The following is a 25,142-nucleotide window of genomic DNA, read 5'->3' as shown; positions in this document are numbered from 1 at the left end:
GAAAAGGTGTGAACATTACGAAGGCTTTTTTGAGGAGGCGCTTTCTGGAATTTCAAGGCTGGCATCCTGCAATGGTCAGGGTGGTAGGTGTTATAATGGTGGTAGGTGAGGAGGCTGCTCTGGCTGTTGGCACACGAATCCCAGGTAAGTTGCCTGTTGCTTCTTTCAACCTTCACTGCCCGCATGAAGGGATGATGGAAAATCAGAAAAAAAAAGGACCAGAGAAGAGGTAAAAGTAACTGAATTGCACAAACAAAATAAAAAAAAAAATATAAACCAGAAGTGAAAGAAAGAAAACAAATTGAAAATAAAATAAAATAAAATAAAACAAAATAAAATAAAATAAAACCAATAACCTGGTCTTGTCTTTTTATCAGGGGGTTCTAACTTGAGAAGCAGAAATAATATTTTTTCTCAGAAAAACATTTCTGATTGAGTTTTTTCTTTCTTTTTTATATTTGTTTCAAAAATTATGGTTACTGAATCGATTTCTAATCTCCTTCTGGCTACGGAGCTAAGATTGCAAACTTTCTCAGAAAATACTAAGATACTACATATGACCACTAACTGAAGGTTAATAACTCTCTGCTTGCATTAATCTATTTTAAAAAGACCAACCAGATACCTTACATGGCACTGCCTAGAATGGAGATACTTCCCTGCTATTTCAATTTACTGTATTGACATTTTAATTTTGCCACAATCTATTGCTGTTATTATGCTATTCTGTGCAGTAAATGACTTCCCAATGCCAGAAGCAGGAAAACTATCCTGAAAGCTGGTTAATAAAGAAAAGAGGTCTTATTGATTAGTTGCATTTGCAATTTTGTATTTTTGTTTTGTGGTTTTTGTGTTGGTTTTTTTTTTTTTTAACTTGATCTTCAAAACTTTAAAATGATCCTTCACTGGATTAAATTTGAGACTGTATTTAATTATTTAATTGCGGGTTCTATGTGCCGAAAGTGAAGACTGGTATTTACTAAGAGAATGGGAAGCATTTCAGTTGTCAAATCTTAAAGGAAAGGGATTGAAGTCTCCCTTGATTAAATATAATATATTCATCATTAAATTCAGCATGTCTGTATCCTTGCTGAACCATAAAGGCACAGTTCAAACTGGGAAGTATGCACTGAATTTTTTGTCTTAAAACACCAAGGGATTTGCCCATACTACAGAATCATGGAATGGTTTGGATTTGGTGGGACCTTAAAGACCATCTTGTTCAAACCCTGCTACCATGGCAAGAGACACCTTTCACTAGACCAGGTGGCTCAGGGCCCCTTCCAACTTGGCCTTCAACACTTCCAGGGATGAGGCTGCCACAGCTTCTCTGGGTAACCTGTCCCAGTGCTTCACCACCCTCACAGTGAAGAATTTCTTCCTAATATCTACTCTAAACTGTTTCTAAATCTGTTTCTATAAAACATAGAGTCTGCTGTCTTTGTCCCATGAGCTGTATTACCTGTGTCCCTCTGCTACCTGCTAAATGGCTAAAATGGCTAAATGGCTAAAAGTCTGCTAAAATGGCTGCACACTTGTCTGTCCCCATGCTGGCCTTTAACAGGAGCCCAAAACCTTGAGCATTTAGGTTGCACCTACACCTTATGTTCATGTCTTATTCCATGAAATAAAACAAGGGGGGGAAAGGGCAGCCACTACAGCAAGTCCTGTGCTCTGGCAGAAGGAGAGCTGTCCTTTCTTTGGTTTCACTTTGTCTCACATGAGCACTGATGTGCTAATTGCCTGGCTGTACTAGCCCTTCTGACTCAAGAGCGATGCCTATGTCTACAGGGTAGATCTATGGAGTGCACACCAGGGAAGGGACAGGGAAAGGGGAGCACAGGGGCTCACCATGTCCCTGCAGCCTGGTGGAGTGGTGGAGACCCTGCAGGCCCTGGAGCTGCCTGACCTGGCCCTGTGTCTTCAGTCAGATTGCCCTGAAGTTGCAATCCTCCATGAGAACACTGTGCCCCGGCATGTACTTGAATCAAAAGAATTATTTTTTTGCCCCAATATCAGGTGTCAAAAGTAAGATAGAGGTGCAATGCCAGCACCAGGCTGGATCTGTGCCCCTTGGGTTCCTCACCTGCTAGGACCACCACCCTCAGGAACTTTGGAAAATCTCATGTTAGCCAGAAAAGTCCTGGAAACACCAGAAGCAGTCTGATATGGCCTTATGTGTCTTAGAGACTTAGAATGTCTTCTCAGATGAAATCGTCTCTTCAATTACGTGCACAGACAGCAAGATTTCTTAACTTTAACTACAGTGAAAAAATTAAAATCTGATAAGAACAATGTGGCCAGGTGGATTTTCATTATTTTCAAGCTGCTGTGAGCCTTGTTTAATTAAAAAGACTGCTTCCAGCAGGAAATTATCTGGCAGTCCTTGAGATTTTTTCTTAATGTTTTATTTTCATGCCGAGAGTAGAGATAAAAATGTCCTACAAAGTGGGAAAGTACACAAATTCAGTTTGCTCAGCTTGTAGAAGGATAGTCCCAATTCAACAAAAGTTCTGTAAAAGAAAATCCTTTTGTGTGTAACCATAGTAATTTAGTGGTAATTTCAGCTTTTCCAGTACAGGGCTGTGTATAGTAAACATAAAACTAATGGGGCAGCAAGAGAAATGAATGTCAGCAGCAGAGTGTAAAGAAAAAAAAACATGAAGAAGAATCCTATATTTTATAGAGCTCTTCACTTTATTTTAGGGCTAAAATTTCAGTTTATTTTATATACTGACTTTCCTGCCTGTTTTAAATTCCTAACATATTCCCACAAGACCAATAACTGAGCTCAGCAGGTACAGCCCTAATGACTCAGCTTATTCCAGACAAAGCAAAGGAGATTTTCACTCTCTGCAGCCTCTAGGTCATACCACACCTGATAAAAGGTTGTTTCTTAGAGGGAACTTGCTTCCATAAAGCTTGTTACATCTTGAATTGGTCATGATATTGTGGTAGCACCACCTGATGTGGAGCTGAAATGGTCTGTAAACATCCTAGTTATTCTGCCTTACTGAAGAAAGCAACTTTATTACTTTAGGGATACTTGCCCCCAAAAGATGCTCTTATAGATCATCTTTTGCTGATCACCTCAATATGATTTAGTAACAGACAATTCTTAACTCTGGCATAGCAAGAGCATTTCTTTTTCTAAGCATCTACACTGGTTACTAGAATATTAACAGCATCAATCTGTTATAAATGTTGGTTAACAACCAACTACTTCAAGTAATACAATTATCTACACAAATCATTGGCCCCAGCATTTGTCTTCCCCCAAAAAACAGTCTTAAAATTCTTTAACCATCAGAAATTAATTGCATGACATCTTTGCTTCAAAAAAAGAGAAAGATTTGTTTGCAACGTACTGTCATAACTGAAAGGAATGGACATACACTGCAAATTTGGGCTCCAACTCATTCTGCTTGTGCAGTATCACTCTGCTCCTTCTGGCTCTAAGCAGCTTAAGTAGAAAAGGGCAAGAGCTGAGTACAGGGAGAACATGTAATTGCAAAGGTTACTTTTTTTTCCACCCTGGTCTAGGAGAAACGAATGTCTGCTCTGTCACTAGACCAGTATTCCCTACTCTGAGAAACTGTCTAGAACACCATTTATCAAGGGACAACCTGGAAGTTGCATGGATGTCCCAGAACACTGACCATCACTGACATTTCGAGACCTCAGAAATCTTGTCTTGGTCTAGAGGTGGCAGAAGCACAGTACCATAGGCTCAGAAAAATTAAGCCACTGGTTCATGCTGCAACACATGTACCTATTTTCTGTGTATTTGATAACCCTTGTTACTGTTTTGATGTCTATCAACATGTGCTATTTCAGACTGAATTTAAGGATTACTGTGAATTAGCCACTTTCTCCCAGTTAGTTAGAAGACAAGACAGGCAGCCTCCATCTTCAAATACTAAGACATTTTACAAACATTTGATTTGAGAATGGAAAGCCATTCTATTCAAGCATATTGGTATGAAATAAGAATCACAGTGAAAAGGTCTGCAATCCAGGAAACTGTTTCCAAACAGTTTTGATAAGCCTTGACAGTGAACCTGTGAAGCAATCTCAGAAGCACTTTAAAAGATGATGGCAATAAATAATAATGCCATTAACAAGAGAAAGTAAGGGAGGGGTTTACGTATTTTAGGGGAGAACAGGTGTTATTAATTGACCACAACTATCAAATCAATATGCTGAAAATAAGTTGGCTGTGGTACTACTTCCCCACTCTAAATTTAAGAATCAATGTAGAGATTAATTTACTGAAGTATCTCGTAGCACCCCCAACAATTACAACAGTAGAGTCAACAGGTGTCTTTATGTACATTTGCAAGTTTGTAGAGGTATTTCTTAGCAAAACGTTTCCCTCTCTGGCCATTGGAATCTCAGAAGGTTCATTAAGACCAAGAACACACAGAGCTGCTCAGAAACTGCAGAAGCATAACGTGGGGAGCTGAAACAACACTTACAGACAAAACTGCAGCGATAGCTTTGATCATTCAGCATGGGCAGGCAAAGCACAAGAAAGCAAGAGAAAGAGGTATTTGGTGCTACAGATCCTCTTACCGTGCTCTGGGCCTTTCAGTGCTAGCCGTGTCTGGTGGTGGGGAAGGATCTCCAGTTTGACATTATCAGCTGCATTAGCCAAAAACTGCGTTGCTTCCGCCAGTGTACAGTACTCCATGCTGGTGCCATCAATGGACAGAATATGGTCTCCTACATGTAATGCACCACATCTATACAAAAGGGGAAAAACTTGGTATGATCAGGTATGCTATTTTCTTGCACAATGAGTTTTTCTGCCTTCAAACTGGTCATGACAACTATGAACATGTTCTTTTTTTTCGAGAGACATTTGTGTTTTGTAGGCACTGTCACTGGTCAGACTTTAACTCTATTAGTACAAACCTTAAAAACAATTCCGTTAATACAGTATATGCCAAGACATCACTCACAGAACTGCAAACTGCAATGGGGTAGCTGACTCTAAAATATATGTGAATGGCAGCAGGATAAAATGAGAAGAGCTTAAGGAGACTCGAATAACTTGGTCACATATCCCTCACACAAGCACCCAGTTCATCATTTTTTGAGTTATAATTCAAACATTTATTAGTACAAAAGCTGTAAATGATGATGAAATTATGCAGTAGTCAAACAAATAATGAAACCAGGGCTAGCATGGTGACTCTAGGAGTGGGGTGGGGAGGGGGCTATCTGCTAAATTTTGCTGCACTCAAGAGACTGGCTACTGGATGAGTTGAGAAATGCAAACACAGCAGTCAGCATCCCGACGTACCAGTCAAGTGGACAGCTCCTTTAATTGGTTACCCCCTGCGAAATGGGAAAAAACAGAGGGAGAAAATTAAAGCATCCTGCACCATTGAACTGGAGAACACCCCTGGATCAATGGCCGTCACTCTCAAAGTTTCTACTGTAGGGAAAAGCCCACAGAGGAGCTGTAGACTCACTGCTACAAGTGGGTGCTACCAAAAGCACCATTGCCAAAGAGGAGTTACAAGGTAGGGTGACTGGGGACATGCAGGAGGAATTTGCTGCTGAAACGCAATATATAAAAAAAATTTAAATAGAGATATGAATATAGAAATATCTTGTATATGTATAAACACACACATACACACACACACACACGCCCCAGGAAAGATCCTACAACTTTGTTGCAGAGGATCAGACCACTGAGGAAAAATATCTAGCTATAATTTTAATGTTTTAAATGGTTTTATTTGAAGGTTTAAATGAAGCGGAAATATTACAGCAAAACAATTTAAAAATACAGAAGCCAGTCTTCCTTATATCTCACTTGTATTCTAAAATATCAGTAGAAGAATCCAGACATAAGGAGTTCCATTTCACTGTGTCACAAGATTGAGTGATATATCCTAAAAGAACACTCCAAGGTTGCAAAGCCTCAAAATTTACTTCCCTTGACAGCTGTTCCATATGGTGGGCTTACTTCAAGAATTCCAGTGGGTTTATGTTTCTTTTTTTTAAATCCTGATCTCTGCCACAGTGTTACATTTGACAGCCAGACTCCTGTGCTGCATAGTGCAAGCAGCCAGTGACGTGCTACACGGGGGCTGGCTTATGTCACCCAATACTACACGGATGAGCTAAAATAGATGGAAGCCTTAGACTCGGCACTCTGGAACAGCCAGCTGACAAAGTGCTAATTTTAAGACATGCAACCTTGAGAGGACCTGGTTCAGTCGATTTTCTCAACAAAGGGAAGGGTTCCTTTAAAACCAGACCAAACAGAAAAAGAAGTAAAATGGATGCATGGACCTGCAGTGTCAGTCCTCTGTCACACTCACCTGTCTGCAATACTTGCAGATTTGATTTTGTCTATGACAATGACCTGTTTGTTGCAGCACATCGAGGTAGATAGCGCGACCCCAAGAGCAGCACCAGGAGTTTTGGCAACTTCAACTAGCAGTGGCCCAGAAGCTGTTGCTACTGAATCTGTTAAAATTAGACAACAAAAGATCAGTATTATACCAGTGTGGTACTTATGCCATTTTCATGTTTCCCCACATAAAATCTCCATGGCTATACTATTTCTCTGACCAGATAACATGCCTCTTCAAGAAATACTGGAATAGCATAATTCAAGGAGTCAATAACCAGCTCTTGATGTTGAAAATGATAAAAGCAAGAGAAAGTTTGTGAATCCGGGATGTCTGAAAGTTTCAGACTGTGTCAGAATCAGAGATGGACCAGATGAGGGAAACAGGGTGTGTTAGTGAATCATTCTCTTGAACAACTGAAGATAAACATTACCTGGAATTTAAACAGACATGCTGAAAAAACGGAATTAATTTAAAAAGTCGAAAATTATCTGAAAAAATGAACCAGTGAATAGGTTAGAGAAGGAAGTGAAATTAATTTTCACAAAAGAAGATGAAGGTCTGTAGATAGCAGCTCTAATAATCAAATTAAGATAAAGAAAGGGTCTACAAGAAATCCTTCACAAAAGAAAGGACAAAATGGTGAAAGTGCAGGAGGCGTGACACCTATACACAGTAGAAGTTAAAGCAAAATATATGGGAGGAAGTTCAGAAGAGTCTTTTAGCATCCTTCCACTGGATAAAATACTGTCTTACAACAGAACATAGATAGTAAGTGATCACCACTGAATAAAGAAAACAGGAAAATAAGTTGGAGCAACAGTCATGATCAATGACTGTGGTGAGAAACTACCCCAGAGAACAAGTGCTAGACACAACAGAGCAAAAAGACAGCAGGCTTCTTCCTAAATGCCAAAACAAAGCAGGCAGGGATCAGGGTGAAGTACATTCTGGAGACTGGCTGAAAACTCCTACTAACCAATACCCATTGATCAATAACTCAGTGCAGTAAGATACAGTAAGAGAAGATGTCCTTTAAGGATATCAAAAGATTGAGACAAAGTGCTATCAGAAACCTTTGGAGGTGCTTACAGTCAGAGTAAGAAAAAACTGAATAAATTAAGACTTATGTTGGATCAAAGTTACCAAATGTCCTGTCAGCAAGCAGGAGAGATTGGTATTCACAACATACTGGAACCAGCTGTGAGGATACAAAGACAACAATCAATTGTGATGTGTCTCAGAAGACACTAAGATTGAAGCTGTAAAAGAGCTGCAGCTGGGCTTCCAAGTATGGAGGAGAGGACAGATATAAGATACTCCACTCAGTCTTAAATCTAAAAAATTAGTCAAAAAATGTAATACTGGCACAGAAGTGACAGTAAAACTGTATTAGGATACAAAACTAACAATCTATATCATAATAAAAGAAATTGAATGAGAGGGTGATGAATACTCAGTGAAGGTGCTCTTCCTCATTAGAGGGTAATGTAGGTAAACTGCATATAGAAATGGAAAAAAGGTTGGATGGAATAACATACAATACCAGAAAAGTGTCAGTTGATTATTATAGAACTCCTTTTTCCCTCACAACTTGAAATAATTTTTAGATTCCTGCTGGTTTTCTTTTTTTTTCAAGTTCAAAATCTGAGGGTTTGAAGGCAAGATTCAGCAATTTTGAAAGCGGTCATTAAATCTGAGTTAACAATTTCTGTACACAACTAGGGTTGAATTTTTAAGGCTCAACCTTCACAGGCACTACAAAATAAGCTGTTCCACAAACTTGAACTGATGTTTAAATTCTGAGCTAAAAGAATAGAGTCCACCCAGTAGCACTTCTGTCTGGAGCTTCAAGCACTAAGTAGCTTTAGAGCTGGATGAACTGCCCTCAGCAGTCTTTATCTTACCAACTAAAGTTAAAGTTACTAACTTACCTGTCTTTCTCTTACTAACTAAAGAAGGAGTTTATCACAATGAAATTCCTGTCTTAGATGACTTGGTTAAAGGTCTAAGTAAGGCAGGATTCATGCAGTGCCTTGCAAACAGCCAAATAAACATGTGCAGCAGAGCAGAATTTAAGTATTCCTTATTCCCATTCCTGCACTGAGAAGCAATTATTTTCATCTTGAACATTCCAGTGGTTTCTGGAGGTACACACAAGTTCCACATTTACAAATATATGGGAAGAAGACTCAAACAATGTTTGCCATCCATACCTTGACAAAGGTTTTAACTCATATTGATCCAGAAAATGGCAAAGCCCTACTTGCACAAGTTCTTTCTGCAATGGCTGCCTTGAGGAGAGGAAACTGAATGCAAATATCTGTTGAGAATGTGTAGATTTTTCAAGATGCTGGTCCTTTTTCCAGTTACTTGGGAAACTGCATAAGCACAAGCAGTTTATGCCTGAGTGTTATTTCCCAGGTGCCTGTTGAAATGCACTGGGACACAAACCAAGGCAGACAGGATGAATAAATAAGATAACTACATTAGAGGAACCAGAAGAGAAGAAATGGAGTGTGTCTAACAGTGGAAAAGAAGCACAAGGAAGAGAAAGAAGGCAATAATCAAGCACACATTCTCTGACAGAGAAGAATTAGTTTTTCATGCTGAAGTAAAGCGTGGATATGAAAAATGAATCATACAGGTATAAATTATTCATGTGTGAAGATGTTCCAGTCATTAAGATATTTACACCATGACTGAAGCACTTACACACTATGTTGATTTATTGACTATGTAATTACATAAGATACTGATGAATACACTGATGAATATTTGTGTGAAAGGCACTCTAGATTTTTGATTTTGATTTTGTTAATAATTTTTCTCATTTTAGAGTATTGCATCTCAATCACTACAAGAGGCTTGATTAAAACCTCCCATAGGAAGCAGCATTGCTTTCTGCATGCTAATACAGCTACATAGCAGCACACCTTTTTTATTTGACAGCTTAAATCACTGGAAACAAGGGGTTTTATTCTGGATATAATTTCATGATATGTAAATATACTATATTTAGTATAGTATAAATAGTATTTAGTACAATATTTAGAATTTTTTTTAAATAAAGTGAACAGTGTTATGAACCTCCTCTGCCTCAAAGGATAATCAGAAATCATTTTGAAAATTGAAAAATGTGTTTTTAACCTGATAAAGACATCACATTACATGTGTTTCTTTATGTCCTCAAAAATGTATATAACTGTTAATCCTTACTGATCCCCATGGTATCTGAAATCCAGGTCAACAACTGGTGGGTGGTAGAGGACAAAAACCACTAGGATTCCCACAGTGGGGAAACCAAAAAGTGAGCTGCTTGCATTAGGCAGCAGAGGGTCTACACAAGGGTGAAACAGTACCTTCAACTGCCCTAGATAGGGAAAAGCTTCAGTCATAGCTTGTGATCAATAAAGACAGTAATTCACAGGAAACCAAACCTTTTTAGTCTATGATGCTTTTCTTTTCCTTTCCAAAGCCTTCCTGTACTTAAAACTGGGAAGTACAGCTACTGAGCTTGCTCCTGTAGGAACACTGAGCTCTGCTGCTACTACCTGTGCTCTGCAGCTTCTCACTTCTCAACTGCAAGGTTTGGGCCGCTCTTTTATTTTCTCAAAGTCATGGCAAAACAAGGTACAAATAATTTTTTTGAGCAGCTTAAAAGATCTTGACACAGAGGAAGGATGTCAAACTAGATTTTGTCTCTAAAGAGCCAGCTGGACCAATTGAAACACACAGCTTCAGAAGACTGCTATTGACCTCTCTGGATGCTGCTGTACTTTATAGAAATGATGTGACAAACAAGTGGATATCTTACTGTCTCACACTAATTTTCCAAGCTTCTTCCCTATTAGGTGTTCACAGACTAACCAGGTTTTCACCTTAAAACTGTGTATATAGCAGGTCCCTTCTCTGTTGTGATTCTCTGACGGATAGTAGTCAAAAAAACTGGCAAGGTGCTTGTTCAGACCAGAAAAAATGCTTAGGTCCTCAAACCTTGTAGTTCTTGCAATGCAAAGTTTTAACGTTTTTGTAGCAGTACCTTCACAGATCTAAATGTGTCTCACTTATGTTAAAAACAGAAGACAGTATTTTACAGAAATAGTTTTTCTTGATTGAAGAAGTGTGCTCTTCTACTCCTCACACCTTTTTTTGTTCCCTTTATACAAAATCTTTGCAGCCCACAGATAGCAAGTATGGTTGGACTTGCTGATTTTAGATGTCTTTTCCAACCATAAAGATTCTATGATTCTAAGCAAAGCAATCTCTCCCTCAGGTAGGAGTTCCATTTTCTCCATTCAGTTCTTGTCAGTACACCTGAAACTTTATGTTCTTTCTCCTTTTCTGTAATCCTAATTTTTATACCCGGTGCCTGCATGCCTCATGTTCAGACTAGTGGATTAGAGATGCATCTTAGTGAAGTTAAGGAAGATTGTTAAGAAGTGGAAAAAAACCTGAGATCTTTGACACTCTTGCCTTTAAGAGCAAAACGTTGGAACACTTACAGAAAGTCATGATTGAAGAAATCAGTTTCAATCCCCCATTACTCCCAAATGCCTTAGACTATATTCTTGCTTTCCTCTGCTCTCTCTGTTCATTTTCCAATTCACAAAAATCAATGAATCTTTTCCAGTACCTGCTCAGCAATCATGTATGTGACAGCTCTGATGTATAAGGGACAGCACTGACTGCTCCCCAAAGAAGCTGTTGAGTAAACTCTCATAGATGGACACTCACAAATCCTTAAATGCAGAAACGCGCAAGCCTTTCCTTGAACTTGCTTTCTTTAACAAAACCCAACAGAATGTAGGGGAACTATGTGTGTGCATTTGTGTACACAAGCCAGTGTGAGTTCCAGAAAGGGTCACAACACAAAACACTCCATCACAGTGAAAGGTTGAGACATCCCAACAAGCTACTGTCAGCACTCAGCACACAAGGAGAAGGTACTTAAAAGCAGCAGTGATGAAACTGATGTGTAAAGCACAGAATAAGCAACCAAATCTGTGCCTTTATTTGGTATCTCAGTCTCAGTTGAGAGTAACATACAAGGTTGGTTGCCCAGAGAAGCTGCAGAACGTTTTAAAGAAATCCAAGTGCTTGGCTTTTTCCCCTGTCTTACCTGGAAAAAAAAAAAAAAGTAGGAGAAACTCTTTTGTACATATGTACCTATTTACCAGGTTACCCAGAGAAATAGTGGATGCCTCATCCTTGGCAGTGTTCAAGACCAGGTTGGATGGGGCTCTGAGCAACCTTGTCTAATGGAAGGTGCCCCTGCCCATGGCACAGGGGGTAGAACTGGATGATCTTTAAGGTTCTTTCCAACCTAAATCATTCTATGATTGACAGAATAATCAATGGTGAGGAAAGCACAGCAGATGTGGTTGTGCCAGTCCAGAGTCAGTGCGCTAGGGATTAGCCTCCCTGTTTTCTGTGTTAAGAAACTAGAGCTGAAATGTTAAAAGCTTTTTGCTCTTTGTAACAGAAATGGATCAAAATACCACACACTTACCGCCATGAATTCTGAGTATTTTCCCCTGCTTAGGGAAGTTAGATTGCTGAAATGCAAAAATCAAAGCTGATACAAATCTTACACAGCACTTGAAATCCACAGCTAGCTGTTCAAACTTGAGACCAGATAACCAACCCAAAGAACAGGCAGGATTTCTAACACGCTTGATGAATTTAATTTCTAAGATGTGTGGTTTTAGCAGTGATGCTCTCCATATAGACCATTTTGCAAGGTCCTTTACAGTATTGCTCAGCTGACAGCAGAGCAACGTGAAAGCACTCAGGGACTCTGTGTGCATTCACATCCACTTTACTTCATTCACCCACAGACTATTCATTACTGCCAGACAGTATCTTAAACTACACTTAATGAATCTTGTCATTCTCTGTGTGGTTTTTGTATTCTTAAGGACTATTTCTTTTACATGAATACCAGCCCAAGCCCCCCATTTTTTGGTGTCCATTAAAACATTTTCTCCGTAAGACTGACACACTTAAAGTTGTCCCAACTCCTCACAGTTCGGTGCAAGATTGCATTCCTAGCTGTGTGAGGTTCATAGTCCTCTATCATACTCTGGCTCCCCTATGTCCCTTTTTATGATTTTCTGAGATTGCCATAGAGACAGGCAGTCAACTTGTCTGTCTGTCTTTTCCATGATCTCACGCAAAACAAGAGCTACAACTAGAAATGCGTGTGCAAGAGAGAGATCTGCTGCAAGTAGGGAAGCTTTTCTCTACTTTTCTCCTTCCTTTCTGCTTCAATTCACTTATACTTTCTTCTTTTATTTTACCAGGTTTTACCAAGTCACAGATAATAAGAGCTGACAAAACCCCACTTTTGCCCCTGTTCTTCATCTACATCATAAAGCACTTAGGCTACTTTGCTACCATTTAAAATTTCTTTTGTAGGGGCATTTTCATTTACTCATTTTTTTTTACATCAGTTGGATGACCAACCAAGTCTCTTACAGAGATCTGAGTGATGGTTATTTAAATGCTGATTTTTTTGAGCAGAGGTGAGGGCATGGGACGTCACTTATTTATGTAATATACTTTCCTTGTACTGTAAAGATTATTTGATCTCTATTTTGCAAAGAAAGGATATAATTATGTATTTTTAAAGATGATCTAATCAAGAAATTGAGATTGGGATCATGGGTCAATGGTTTCAAGAGGGAATGTAGCAGCAAGAAAGAGAGGCAGGAATAAGACTTCTGCAGTGTTTAAAGGGCACAGGAACAACATTCAAGATGCCCTACAGCTGGGTAGCACCATTATCACTCATTCAGAGTAATATTATTTGATTCTTCATACGTTTGTGGCTAAAGGTCATAAATGTACCACACACAGAGTGTGATTCACGGTGCTGGCTTTGGTCCCCTGTTCTACTAATATTGCATAATGTTTGCACCCTGGCTTTGTTCATGCTTCATTTAGCAGAGTAACCTTTTACTCATCACAGATCTTATGGGCAAAATAAAATCAATGACAGCTAGCAAGCTCTAGAAGGGATTTCTGGAAAGCTAAGAAAGCTGTGAAACTGTTGGGAGTAGGTCCAGTGGAGGGCCATGAAGCTGCTCAGAGCGCTGGAGCACCTTTCCTGGGAGGATGGGCTGAGAGAGCTGGGCAAGAGAAGGCTCTGGGAAGACCTCATTGCTGCCTTTCAGTACTTGAAGGAATCTTATAAAAAAGATGGAGAGTGACCTCTTACATGGGTAGATAGTGATAGACCAAGGTGGAACAGTTTTAAACTGAAAGAGGGGAGATTTAGTTTAGCTGTTAGGAGGAAACCCTTTACCAGAAGGTGGTAAAGCACAGGTACAGGTTGCCTAGAGAAGCTGTGGATGCCCCATTCCTGAGGGCATCCAAGGCCAGGTTTGACTGGGCCCTAGGCAACATGATCTAGTGGGTGGCATGCCTGCCTGTGGCAGAGGGGCTGGAACTAGATGATATTTAAGGTCTCTTCCAACCCAAACTATTCCATGATTCTATAAAACAGACTAAGCTGACAACGTATTACGAATAATATTTGTAGAGATAGAATAGCAGTTTTTAATAATAGAACCACTATTTAAAAATTAAATATTGTTCTTGTTCGAAGTGTCAGTCTCCAAGACAAACTTACAATCTATCATACAATATATGTGCTCCTTGCATTCCCTTGATTTTGGGGTATTGTGTGTTACAGGCAGGCTGTAGAATGAGCAATAGCTGTTATAATTTTACCTGAACTAGAACTAGAGAGGCAAAAACAGTACCAAAAATAGATAAATAAAATAGTGTATTTTCCATTATTGCAAGCAACAGGGCAGTGCTGGAACTGCTGGTCTACTGAAAGAAAGATCACAGAGTTCACAGGAAAAAATCCCATTAATTGCTGCTAAGGAAAAAAGCCACCAATGGCATTTTATACTCTCTCACCTTTAGAATAATCAAATTTCAAAAATGATAAATAGAAATAATTGCAAGAGGATGCCAGCAGAATGAGTGATAGCAAAATCAGAGAGACCTCTCAACCTCAGAATGGAAAATGGAGACATTATTCTCTAAACAAATGTGCCACCTATTATCCTCTCTATCCACGAGCAATTTAATATTCTTGTCAACTGACTGGCACAGTCTTTCAATTTTCCTCTTGTTGCCTAATTCCTGCAGCTCATTTATATGCTTCTAATTTAGCCAAATTCTTCAAATCAAAAGCTTAGGAGCTGCTTTTACCAATTTCATACTTTGCAACCTTAGCCCCACCATCCTTCTCAGCTAAGAAATATCACTAACTAGTTGAAGAACCATCTCTGCCTTCAAAATGCTCCCAGACTGTGGATGTGGATATGTTCAAAATCAGTTTGGGACTTTCTTAGACTTTCTCTCATATTCAGACCATAAAAACCTGCCTAAACAACTTCAGCTCAAAATACTTTCCCCAATTCTCAGGATGCTGCTTCCTCATACTAACTGTTTCAAGCTCACACTTTTACTAGGCCTCTTCCCTGCTCAAAAGCAGTATAAAATCCCAATCTCTTAATTTACTTCTCTTTTTCTTTACATGTGTCTTGTTAATCTAAAACACAATCTGTCTATTGCACAATTTACAACACAAAAGCAACTCGGTAGATGATGTCTGTACAGAGAATCCAGGATCTGCCTCTTTGAGGATAGTCTGAGTTTATTACTGTAAATAAGCACAGGCACTAAAACCTTCTGCTTTGTTATCTTGAGAAAGAATGCCACACAGAAAATTCACATGGCAGTTAAAGAACTATTAGGAACTCAAAATCTCTATCCCTGATGCCAGCACATGGTTTCAGAATTTGGGAGCTTACAAGTACACCTTTATGGTTAGTTTGGCAACCTGAGCCTCAAATAGCACCTTTCCATTGAAGGATGGCTCCTGAAAACTGCCCTGAAACACTATATAGCATTAGATTGATTATGAAATGTTTGCAGAAGAATTCCAAGCAGCAATGGAATTCTTCCTGCATTTCATTCCAGGAATGGAACTTACAAGTAATTATTTTCAAAAACCATCTTCCAAAATGAGACAGACACCAAAAACATGCACATAATAAGTCCTCTGCTGAGGCCCTGCAATACAAAACACTAATTAGCACAGATGCTCTCAAAGAACCATTGAATCACATTGAATCACAGAATGGTTTGAGTTGGGAGGGACCTTAAAAACCATTTAGTCCCAATCCCCTTCCATAAAGCAGGGTCACCCTCCACTAGACCAAGTTACTGAAAGTCCAATCCAACCTGGTCTTTCACACTTTCAGTTATGGAATATCCAAAACTTCTCAGGGCCTGATAGACAGATATGTATGTCCAAAAGAACTTCCTGTACTTATTTTCTCCTCCAAGTACGACAGAAAATAAAATGCACAAGAACTTTGGTATCTTCAAAACTCTACATCTCTTGCATGATTCTTTGTCTGTCTAATCACAACAAATAGAACAAATAAGGGCAACTCAATCTGCACCTCAGCCTGCAAACTAAGATACAGCTGGTGTGCTGAATTTTATGTCAGCCAACCTTGAAAGCATATCCATAAGTACACACTATAGATAATATAAAGAGCTGCAGTACCCATCAATTATGCCTATTTGACACAATTCCCCTAAGTTCCATCTAACGGGAACACTAATAATTAGAATGGGATTGGATTCTCTTCAAAAGCCTACAGAGCACAAAGCCCCTCACTCTGTCACTTCATAGATGGGAACAAGCACTCTGAACAGCCAACACCCAACCTCTGCATTGAGCTGACAGTGCTATCTATCCAAGTCTCCATCAGACAGGACATCTCAGATAGTGCCAAAAACTTCAGAGCAAAGGTGTGCCATGGCTACTTTGGACACCTGGATAAGTCAATGCTGTGTTAGTGAGAACCTCAGCTGCCCCTGTCTCTCTGCCATGGCGGTGGGGGCTGAAGCCCTGGAAGCAGCAGAGCCACATAAGCAAGATGCTGAGGCTGTGACAGCCACTCCTGCTTGTCAACAGGATGACTGAGCCAAGTACAGCCCCATTCCCATACGGCTGACCTGCCTGGTGTATGCGAGCTGCACGACTGGACCTTGCTCAGGGCTCCTCTGTACTGAAACATACCAACTGATACATTCATGGCTACTTACTATTTACATGTGTTAGTGACCTCTGAACAGAAGATAATTGCAGTCTCTGCCTTGGAAAGCTGACCTTGGGTGTGCTTCTGCTAACATTGACATCAGCTGATTTGGTTTGGTTGAACAGGCAGGACCTTAAGACTAGTCTAAAACTCCTCTGCAAAGCCTATCAGGTAACTATGAACCAGAAGAAAAGAAAAATTAAACTGCACCATGCTGTACATAACAGAAAATATTAATTTCTAATCCTTCAAATATGTACTATTGCTACCACTTTTTTACCTGAAACTTTGGTCTCTTAAATAATCTGTGCTCTAGTACAGATTAAATTTAAAATAATTACTGCATTGGCACAGAAACATTATAAAAGGCTATCATGCAGAAAGTTGAGGCTGAGATCTGACCTGGAGGTTTTTGCACTAAGGACAAGAGGGTTTTTCTGCTCTTAGGGGTTGTACAAACTTTGGTATGTTTGAGTCAGACAAAAACGAGTCAGTAAACAAGTTTATTTACTGCTCTCTCTTTCTGCTTTGGTACTGCCTCAGCAGCAGTTCAGCAAAAACATTTCAAAGAAACAGAGGAAGTAGTTTAGGTAAATTGCCCTTAAGTCCAACACAGAAACCATGGTCCTAAACATAAACTCTTTCAAACCTCATTGCAAAAATAATCTAGAATTGCTTATATATTTCCAGCCTTTCCCTTCCCAGTACTTGTTCCAAAGAATATAGGAAGAGTACTACTGGGAGCATTTACACATTTAAAGTAAAAGAAAGCTTCTATATCCCCTGTTCTCTGCAGCATACATTTCCAGCAAAACCAACTCCCCATATTTCTGCTCCCAAAATCCCAGCTAAGCAATAACCTCTAGAAACTCAAGTGGCCCATAACTGTTATAGCCATACAATGAGAAGGGCACTCTATCAGCTGCTATCTCAGCAGACAGCCTGCCAGCCTGCTGCCAGGGTCACCTTTGGCAAGGTTCCCATGTGGCTCCTCCTCTGCTGCAGGACGAGACATTTACCTCCTGCCAGAGCAGCTCCTGCTGCCAGGCTCCGAGGGGCTCCAGGTCCTCTCATGCAAGTCTGGGGACTTGTTTCTTTTTGAAGATGTTCCATTGCTCATATTTATAATTAAGCAATTACTGTATTTATGTAAAGGAGAAACAGTGAAAAGCTTTTTTAATCTGTGTTTCTTTTCAGTCCATTTCTTTGGTTTTGGTTGTTATTTTTCTTTTACTAGTGAAATCCACCCAAATTTACCTAAGGTCTTTGTAAAGACCTTGAAAAATTAGAGGTCACAGTGTTCAGAAAAAGGCTATTCCAAACAACACTGCTGAGCTGACCATAACAGAAAAACTGTGCTTATGCAAAGTGTAAAAAAACCCAAATGAGAAGTTGATTAAAATCTGCAGAATATCAGTATAAATCATCATAAAAATACACGTATACCAATAAAGATCAGAAGCATCTGTTTACAAACAGAATGACATTAAAAGGAAAATATTACAGTCACCATGTGGGCACAAAGCACTTCAAACCTAATGATCCCCAGAATGAATATTGCCTGGATGCACTTATTTTTACCTTCCCTCTTTAATTAAATAAGCACATATACTTCCTTCTTCAAGAGCCTCATATGGAAGGTAGACAGTGAATATTTAATGAGTAGGAACACTTCTCCCTTTTTTTCCAAGCTCATGCCTTAATTACTAAACAGTATTCTCAATCTTCTCTGAGCATATGTGGTGGGGGAGAGCCGTTGTATGCTGCAGCCTCTGAGTATTCCCTACAACACAGGTTTATTAATGATTTTCTCTTATAACCACACTTTAGAGCAAAATCATGGTGCTTTTCCTACTGTAGAGATAAACAAGCAAGGATCAAAGAAATGAAGGCTGAAAGCATCCATTTGTCTGGAGAGGTCGTTTTAAGTCACCTGTGTTGGGGCTCACTGCACCAAAATGCAGACCTCTCTAGGACAGACCTGAAGTAGCTACACCTGAGCCTAAACTCTCTCTACAACCATCCAAGAAAACTGACATTTGACAAATGTGCTTCACCTGCCCCAGTTTAGGCATCTGCATCAAGATGAGATCACCTTTTTTTAGCACACTTCTCTCACGTGACTGTTCTTCAGATCATTTAGTACTATGCAGCAGGTGACTGTGGAAGGTAAAATGTATGCAATCATTCCAATTAAAATTTGTAATCTAACATATGCACCAAGGCATCTGAGTAAGGCTGCATGGGCATCTTAAATTTTTACATTTCTAATCCCTGAAGAGCTGAACTGAAAGGAACTTTGCAAAGACAAGAAAAAACCTCACAAAAAATATACACAAAAAACTCTTGGGTTTATCTTTAAAAATCTTTCAAATCTTGAGTTTAACTGTGAGTCAGTTTATGAAAGTAGCAAAAAAGCCACTCCTTCAGCAAGGGAGATCTCAAAGAAGCACAGAAAGGACACATCCTTTCTTATTTGCTTTCCCTTTGCAGCTGATTTCTAGTTTAAACATAGCAGCTGGTGCTTCTCCCACATTCCATATCCAACTAATGAATGACAGGATGTACTGAGAAGACCAGCAGCATCAATACCATGCCATGATTTATAAAATCAAATGCTGACATTTGAAATCTGATCTCTTATGTGAAAGCCAAAAACTCTGGGGTTTCTTCCCCCTTGACCTAACCTGTCAGGGAAAGTCTGATGTCTCATACCCATGAAAAAAAGTCAAGAGGATGGAGTGGTTCAGTTCCAGGTTTTTTAAAATGCCTCCCCTCAGGGAAAGCCTTGGGAGATATTTAGTGTTCTCTGGGGTTACAGCACAAATTCTCTCTAGTACAAAGAAAATCGGATCTGTCTCTTACTCCTTAGTCTCTCAGATGACTGCAGTGGCACTAACACAAATCTGGGGCTGTTATATTTTTTTAATTGGATTTTTTCCAAATACAGAGTTTCTCTTGATTTGAATTGCATGGCACATACAAAAGATCCTTTAATCTCCACAAAACTTAATTATCACCATTTCTGTAAAACGTTCACCTCTGCGCTCCGAATTTAAGTACTGCAGCTACCTGCCTAATTTGTTTTTCAGACAAGCACAAGCCAGGGTACCTCATTATCCTATTGTAATCACAGTCTCTGTTGAAAAGCATGCTAAGTAACAGAAGCCAACTTACTGACCCACTTCCAGCTGACCAAAGGTATGAGCATATGGTAGGGGTGCCAATTCTCTTCCACCCTGCATTTCCTGGTGTATCTGGATAGCCCTCATGTGAAGTGGAAAGATTTGATCAACTCTTTATTTCCCATCTTTTACTAAGTGTCTGTGAGGGTTCTTTGCTCCTTTGCTCTGCATTCCTGAAGCCTGGATGGTGGACAGGAGAGATTACTACAAGAATTTTCTCCTTCCATCATTTGTGTTTAATTACTTATAAAAAGAAGCAAAACAGGATATTTTTAAGAGGTAGAGACTGCTTCCATTTGAGGATCTTAGCCCCTGGATTAGCATCATGAGACCATGTGCTTTGTAAAGAGATACTATCACAGATTAGCAAGGGTCTTTAATAAATGCCCATCATGAAATACATTTGATATTTCAGACTGATTTCTTATAACTGCAGGCTATTTAGATTAACTGCAAGCAAATACAGGTTTCACCTTCCTGACAAGTCTTTGAAGACAAATTTTTTCCATTACTCTCAAAACTCAGTAAGTAAAACAGAGCATTTTTATACATGAAGTGAAATTCCTCCCCCTTTCTAGTTATTTATGACAATAAATTGTACCTTTAATTTTCTGTTTCAGGGACATCTAATTTCACCTTTACAGGTTTTTTTTCCTCCCATAGAAAACAATGTTATTAAGGTGCTTTTAATAAGGTCATAGTTTCAAAAGCACTTGAGATAAATTTTAATTTGACCTGTTAGAGTAATTTGTAACTTATATGGTCCAGCTAAACTCCTTTTATTTCTCTTTAGGGATGATCAAGAAGTTTGTAAAAAAAAGAAATACCTGTAAGATTTATGAAATCCTTGTAAAACATGACAACTCCTCACTTCTGCAATCACCTACTAGGAAGATGGCTATTAAATTGCAGCAGCAAATCACAACCAGACAGAGAAAAGATATTGAGCAAATAGACTTGGGAATCATGGAAATAATACTTTTCTGATTAAAACATCTTGTTTTTAACTGCTTGTAACTTACAACTTGGCCACAGTAAAAATATTTGGTGTGATGTTTTCTTACAATGGTTACCCTTCTCAGACTGTACTTTTTTCTCTCCCTTTAGTTATTTTAGCTGAAACAGCTCATTAGGAAAACCCAGAGTTTGCCCCACCTACCCTGCCCTTCCCCCTGAAAATTCTCTAGGCTCTATATGGAAAATTCATGTTCTCTGTGTATCCTCTCTACCTGACAGATCTGGCACTGGGAATCAGGAGCTAAGAAGAGGGGAGAGAAGGATTTTTTGGGCAAGAAGGAGAAGAACTGAGATGAGCGGGTTATTGATCCATAAAGAAGCGGCAGAACAAGAAACTTGGGAATGGCTTGCTAAGAGATGGGGACAAGAGAAAGGGCTAAAGAAGGACAGGCATGTAAACTGCAAAAGGCCTTTAAAACAGAGAAATCAGCAGTGTGAGAGAAATGTATTGGAAAATTACTTAAGCCTTACTTGGCAAAAGACAGCAGAAAAAACTGGGCTGTAAGGAGAGGGAATAGCATGTTGGGGATTTAGGACCTTCTAGAAAAGACAACTCAAACTAGGTCAGCAGAGTAAGGAAAAATCAAGCACCTACTGGAAAAAGACAGTAATGCAGCTCAGAATCAGGATAAGAGCAAAGAATGGAGGGAAGAAGCATCATGCCTCCATGAAATAGACAGGAAGGAACATGGGATCCATAACCCTTGCAGTTGTTCTCCACTTTCAGCAAACACCTTCAAAACCCTGCGGTCATGTGTGTGTATGAAGACTTTTCTGGCCTCCAGGAATTAATCACATGGGCATTGTGCTGGACAGCTGGTCTGATAACGCTGCTAACAGAGAGCAGGCTTAGTGGCTCTCACTCTTTTGAGGAACTCTTCTGGTATGTATGTCAGAAGATTGAAGTTTTTCTGACAGAGAAACCCAGGTAACGGTACATAAAAATGTGTCAAAGCTGTAGGATGTAAGCTAACACAGGTACTGGTAAACAACAAACTGAGAGTTGCTTATGCAACCCAGGGGTACCATTCATTGGAAAGAAAAATCTGTTTTCTTACAAGGCCCTGTTCCACACCTCTTTCACTGCTCAGCAGTCCCCACAATGAAACAAATGTCCTACCCATAGGGGAAAGCACCATAAGTTTTGAGGAGCTAGCTGTGCATAAGTTGGATAGGAGGTGTGTAAGGCATAAAAAGGGACCTGCAAGGAAAAGAAGGTTATGAAACATGGAGGGAACACCTGATTGCTGCTTTTACGTATCAGATTATATTACAAATTCTAAAAGGTAAAGGCTGAAAGGTACCACAGCATCGGTCACCAATTGCAAGCATTTTTTAATTTCACTATCACAGCCAGCAGCTGTATCTCTTGATGACACAAAAAACTGATCAAGCAAGAACTGTTTTTTGAATTTCAATTTGAACTTGAATCCAGCCCAAAAAGCTGGATTTTTTTAAACTATAATGCCTACTTACCTTAGGTTTCCATGTTATCACATTTATCTCAAGAGGTGTTAAAAAAGGTATCTGTATTTCCTTTAAAGAAGATAAGTAGAGTAGATTAAAGCAGGTAAGGATGCAGGAGCTTACGACAAACTGATCAGTATCAACCATCTTACAGGCTCGTGATGAGACTAAGTGAAGTCTGTACAACATATTTTGTAGCAGCATGAGAGACAAAGGGTTAAAAGGAATAACCCATTCTCCCTATTGTAAAAGAGCAGTCCTGAAAGCCAGAAAACTCGATAGCAGAAACACATCACAAGCCTCAGGCTTCTCATGCCAAGGGTAAATCATATGAAACCACAGGATCATAGAATGGCTTGGGTTGGAAGTGACTTAAAAGATCATCTAGTTCCAGCCCACCTGCAGTAAGCAGGGATTCCTTCACTAGATCAGGTTGCTCAGAGTCCCATCAATCCTGGTCTTGGACACTTTCAGCCACAACTTCTCGGAGCTACCTTCCAGTGCCTCACTACCCCTACAGTGAAGGATTTCTTCCTTATATCTAATCCAAACCTACTTTCTTTTAGTTTGAAGCCATTCCCCCTTTTTTCTGTCTCTACAAGCCCTTGTAACACGACTCTCTCCATCTTTCTTGTGGGCTCCCTTCAGGTACTGGAAGGCCACAATCAAATGACTCCAAAACCATCTCTTTTTCAGGCTGAACAAACCCAACTCTCTCAGCCTTCCCTCACAGGAGAGGTGCTCCATCCCTCTTATCATCTTGGTGGCCTCCTCTGGACTCTCTACAACAGATTGATGTCTTTCCTGTGCTGGGGACCCCAGAGCTGGATGCAGCCCTGCAGGTGGGGTCTCACCAGAGCAGAGCATGGGGCAGAACCCCCTCCCTTGCCCTGCTGGCCATGTTGCTCTGGATGCAGCCCAGGACACGTTTGGCTCTCTGTGCTGTGAGGGCCCATGGCTGGGTCATGTCCAGCCTCTCCTCTCCTCCCCCAGCACCCCGAGTCCTTCTCAGCAGGGCTGCTCTCCATCTGTCCATCCCCAGCCTGTGCTGATACCAGGGTTTGCCCTGATCTGGGTGCAGCACTTTGCACTTGGCCTTGTTAAACCTCCTGAGATTCCCTCAGGCCCATTTCTTGAGCTTGTCCAGGTCCCTCTTGATGGCATCCTGTCCTTCAGGTGTGTGAACTGCACCACTCAGCTCAGTGTCACCTGCCAGTTTACTGAGGGTGCACTCAATCCCTTCATCTGTGTCATTAATGAAGATATTAAATAACACTGGTCCTCTGAGGGACATCACTTGTCACTGATGCCCTGAGACATTAACCACTGAGACATTAACGACTACGCTCTGGATGTGACTGTCCAACCAATTCTTTATCCATCTAACAACAGTCCACTCACTGAATCCATCTCTCTCCAGTTTAGAGCTAAAGATGTTGTGGCAGACCATATCAAAAGCTTTACAGAAGTCCAGAGAGATGACATCTGTAGCCCTTGCCCTGTCCACTGGGATAGTTACTCCATCATAGAAGCCCAATAGGTCGGTCAGGCAGGACTTGCCCTCAGTGAAGCTGTGCTGGCTGTCTTGAACCACTTCCCTGTGCCTTAGCACACCTTGCTGGCACTACAAAGAGAAAAGTTATTTATTGTGTATATTCACAGCTGACTGTCAGTTTACACTGGTGTCCCCGATGCAGGCATCTGGCACCAACAGCAGAACACGCCATGGGTTTGATGAACAAGTAAACTGCACATTAAGATGAGACTAATGTGCCATAGCACATAGATTTAAGTATCTGCTCAGTGAATGTGAATCACTCATTACCCTCCACGAGAGACAAAAAACCCCCATGTGTTTTACCTAGTGAACACACCCGTGAGTGGATATTTCTGGAAGTGTTAGAGTTATGTCTGTGTTATCTCCTGCTGTAAGAAAGATCCAATACATATGGAATGACCTTGGGACTCAGAGGTTTTCTCCTTGAGATCTGCATATTGCCTGAAGCACTCAAACTGTGGCTGGATTAGGGCCTCAGGAAAAAGCACCAGGAAATTAATAACTTTGCATTTAGACAAGGATCTGGGCAGTGCCTTTAATAAGCCTGTGGTCACACACTGGAGACAGAAATAAAATTCAAAATGAATAGCTGCATAAAAGGTTATTATCTCTCCTGTGGCTCTTGTGACTGTACTGCATGCACACCCCTCTGGACAGTGGCTGAGCAGACAGTCTCTCTTCTGACATTTCCCAAGTGGAACAGTTAACATTTTGACTTCCAGCATTGTCTTGTAACATAACTTGTGTATGTGTCTGTGTAGCAGTATTTAAAGTAATGTTTCAATTAATACAGCTATTATGACCTTTGTTTTGCACATTAATTTTCATTCTATCTGTCTCTGAAGCAACATAGGACAAGCAAACTTCTTCAAAGTTTTAAGCAACTAATTCATACTTAGAATTTCAAGGGATCTGAATCTGTCACCCTGTGATAGCCAGGAGACCTGCAGCTGCAGTCAAATGCTAGAGTATGTTGACCTATCTGTTCTGTCAAAACCCTATATGAGACAAGAGAAATGTACATTTTAAGTTTGCAAAGCAATAGAAAGAAAAAGGCAGTGTGGAATCCTACAGGGTTCCTGACTTTACTTCAATTTGCAAGGTCTTGCAACATTTGTAAGGCTTATGAAGATCCTAAGTCAGTCCTTGGAGTTTCTGGGGCTTCTGCTCCTTTGGGCTTGTAAAATCTCTAGCTTTTAAGGGTCTCCACAGGTCTGGATGCACTTGAGTGATATTGCTTTATGAAACTTAAGGGTCAGCCCATAAGTTCTTTTTTCTCCTCTCTTTCTCACCTTCCACAAATTGCTGAAAGTCTGCACTAGACTGCAGATTATCTCACCTGATCTTTAAACTATGCAAATTTTCTCTCCCTAGTGATCTTCTTGCCAGGCAGAGTTGCTAAAAG

At 40.0% G+C, this 25,142-nt stretch overlaps 1 protein-coding gene across 18 annotated transcripts in view; it reads right to left on the bottom strand.

Moving 5' to 3' along the window:
* The window catches only part of GRIP1 (glutamate receptor interacting protein 1), a 307,874-nt gene that overhangs the window by 42,383 nt on the left and 240,349 nt on the right, over nt 1-25,142 (bottom strand). For 17 of the 18 annotated variants that reach the window (XR_013182413.1, XR_013182414.1, XM_077178851.1 and 14 more), the window contains 2 exons: nt 6,342-6,489; nt 4,576-4,745 (listed from right to left, as the gene is read on the bottom strand). Coding sequence is in view for 16 of the 18 variants with exons in the window: in XM_077178851.1 (XP_077034966.1) it covers nt 4,576-4,745; nt 6,342-6,489 (318 nt within the window). In the remaining 2 variants the exon portion in view is untranslated. Of the gene's footprint in view, nt 1-19; nt 176-4,575; nt 4,746-6,341; nt 6,490-25,142 lie in introns of all 18 variants that reach the window. The other variant, XM_077178858.1, reaches the window with a different exon arrangement.

The sequence above is a fragment of the Agelaius phoeniceus genome, chromosome 5, assembly GCF_051311805.1.
Source record: "Agelaius phoeniceus isolate bAgePho1 chromosome 5, bAgePho1.hap1, whole genome shotgun sequence".
Lineage (NCBI taxonomy): Eukaryota > Metazoa > Chordata > Aves > Passeriformes > Icteridae > Agelaius > Agelaius phoeniceus.
Note: the sequence above shows the minus strand (reverse complement) of the source record. Positions and strands in the feature narration are given on the sequence as shown.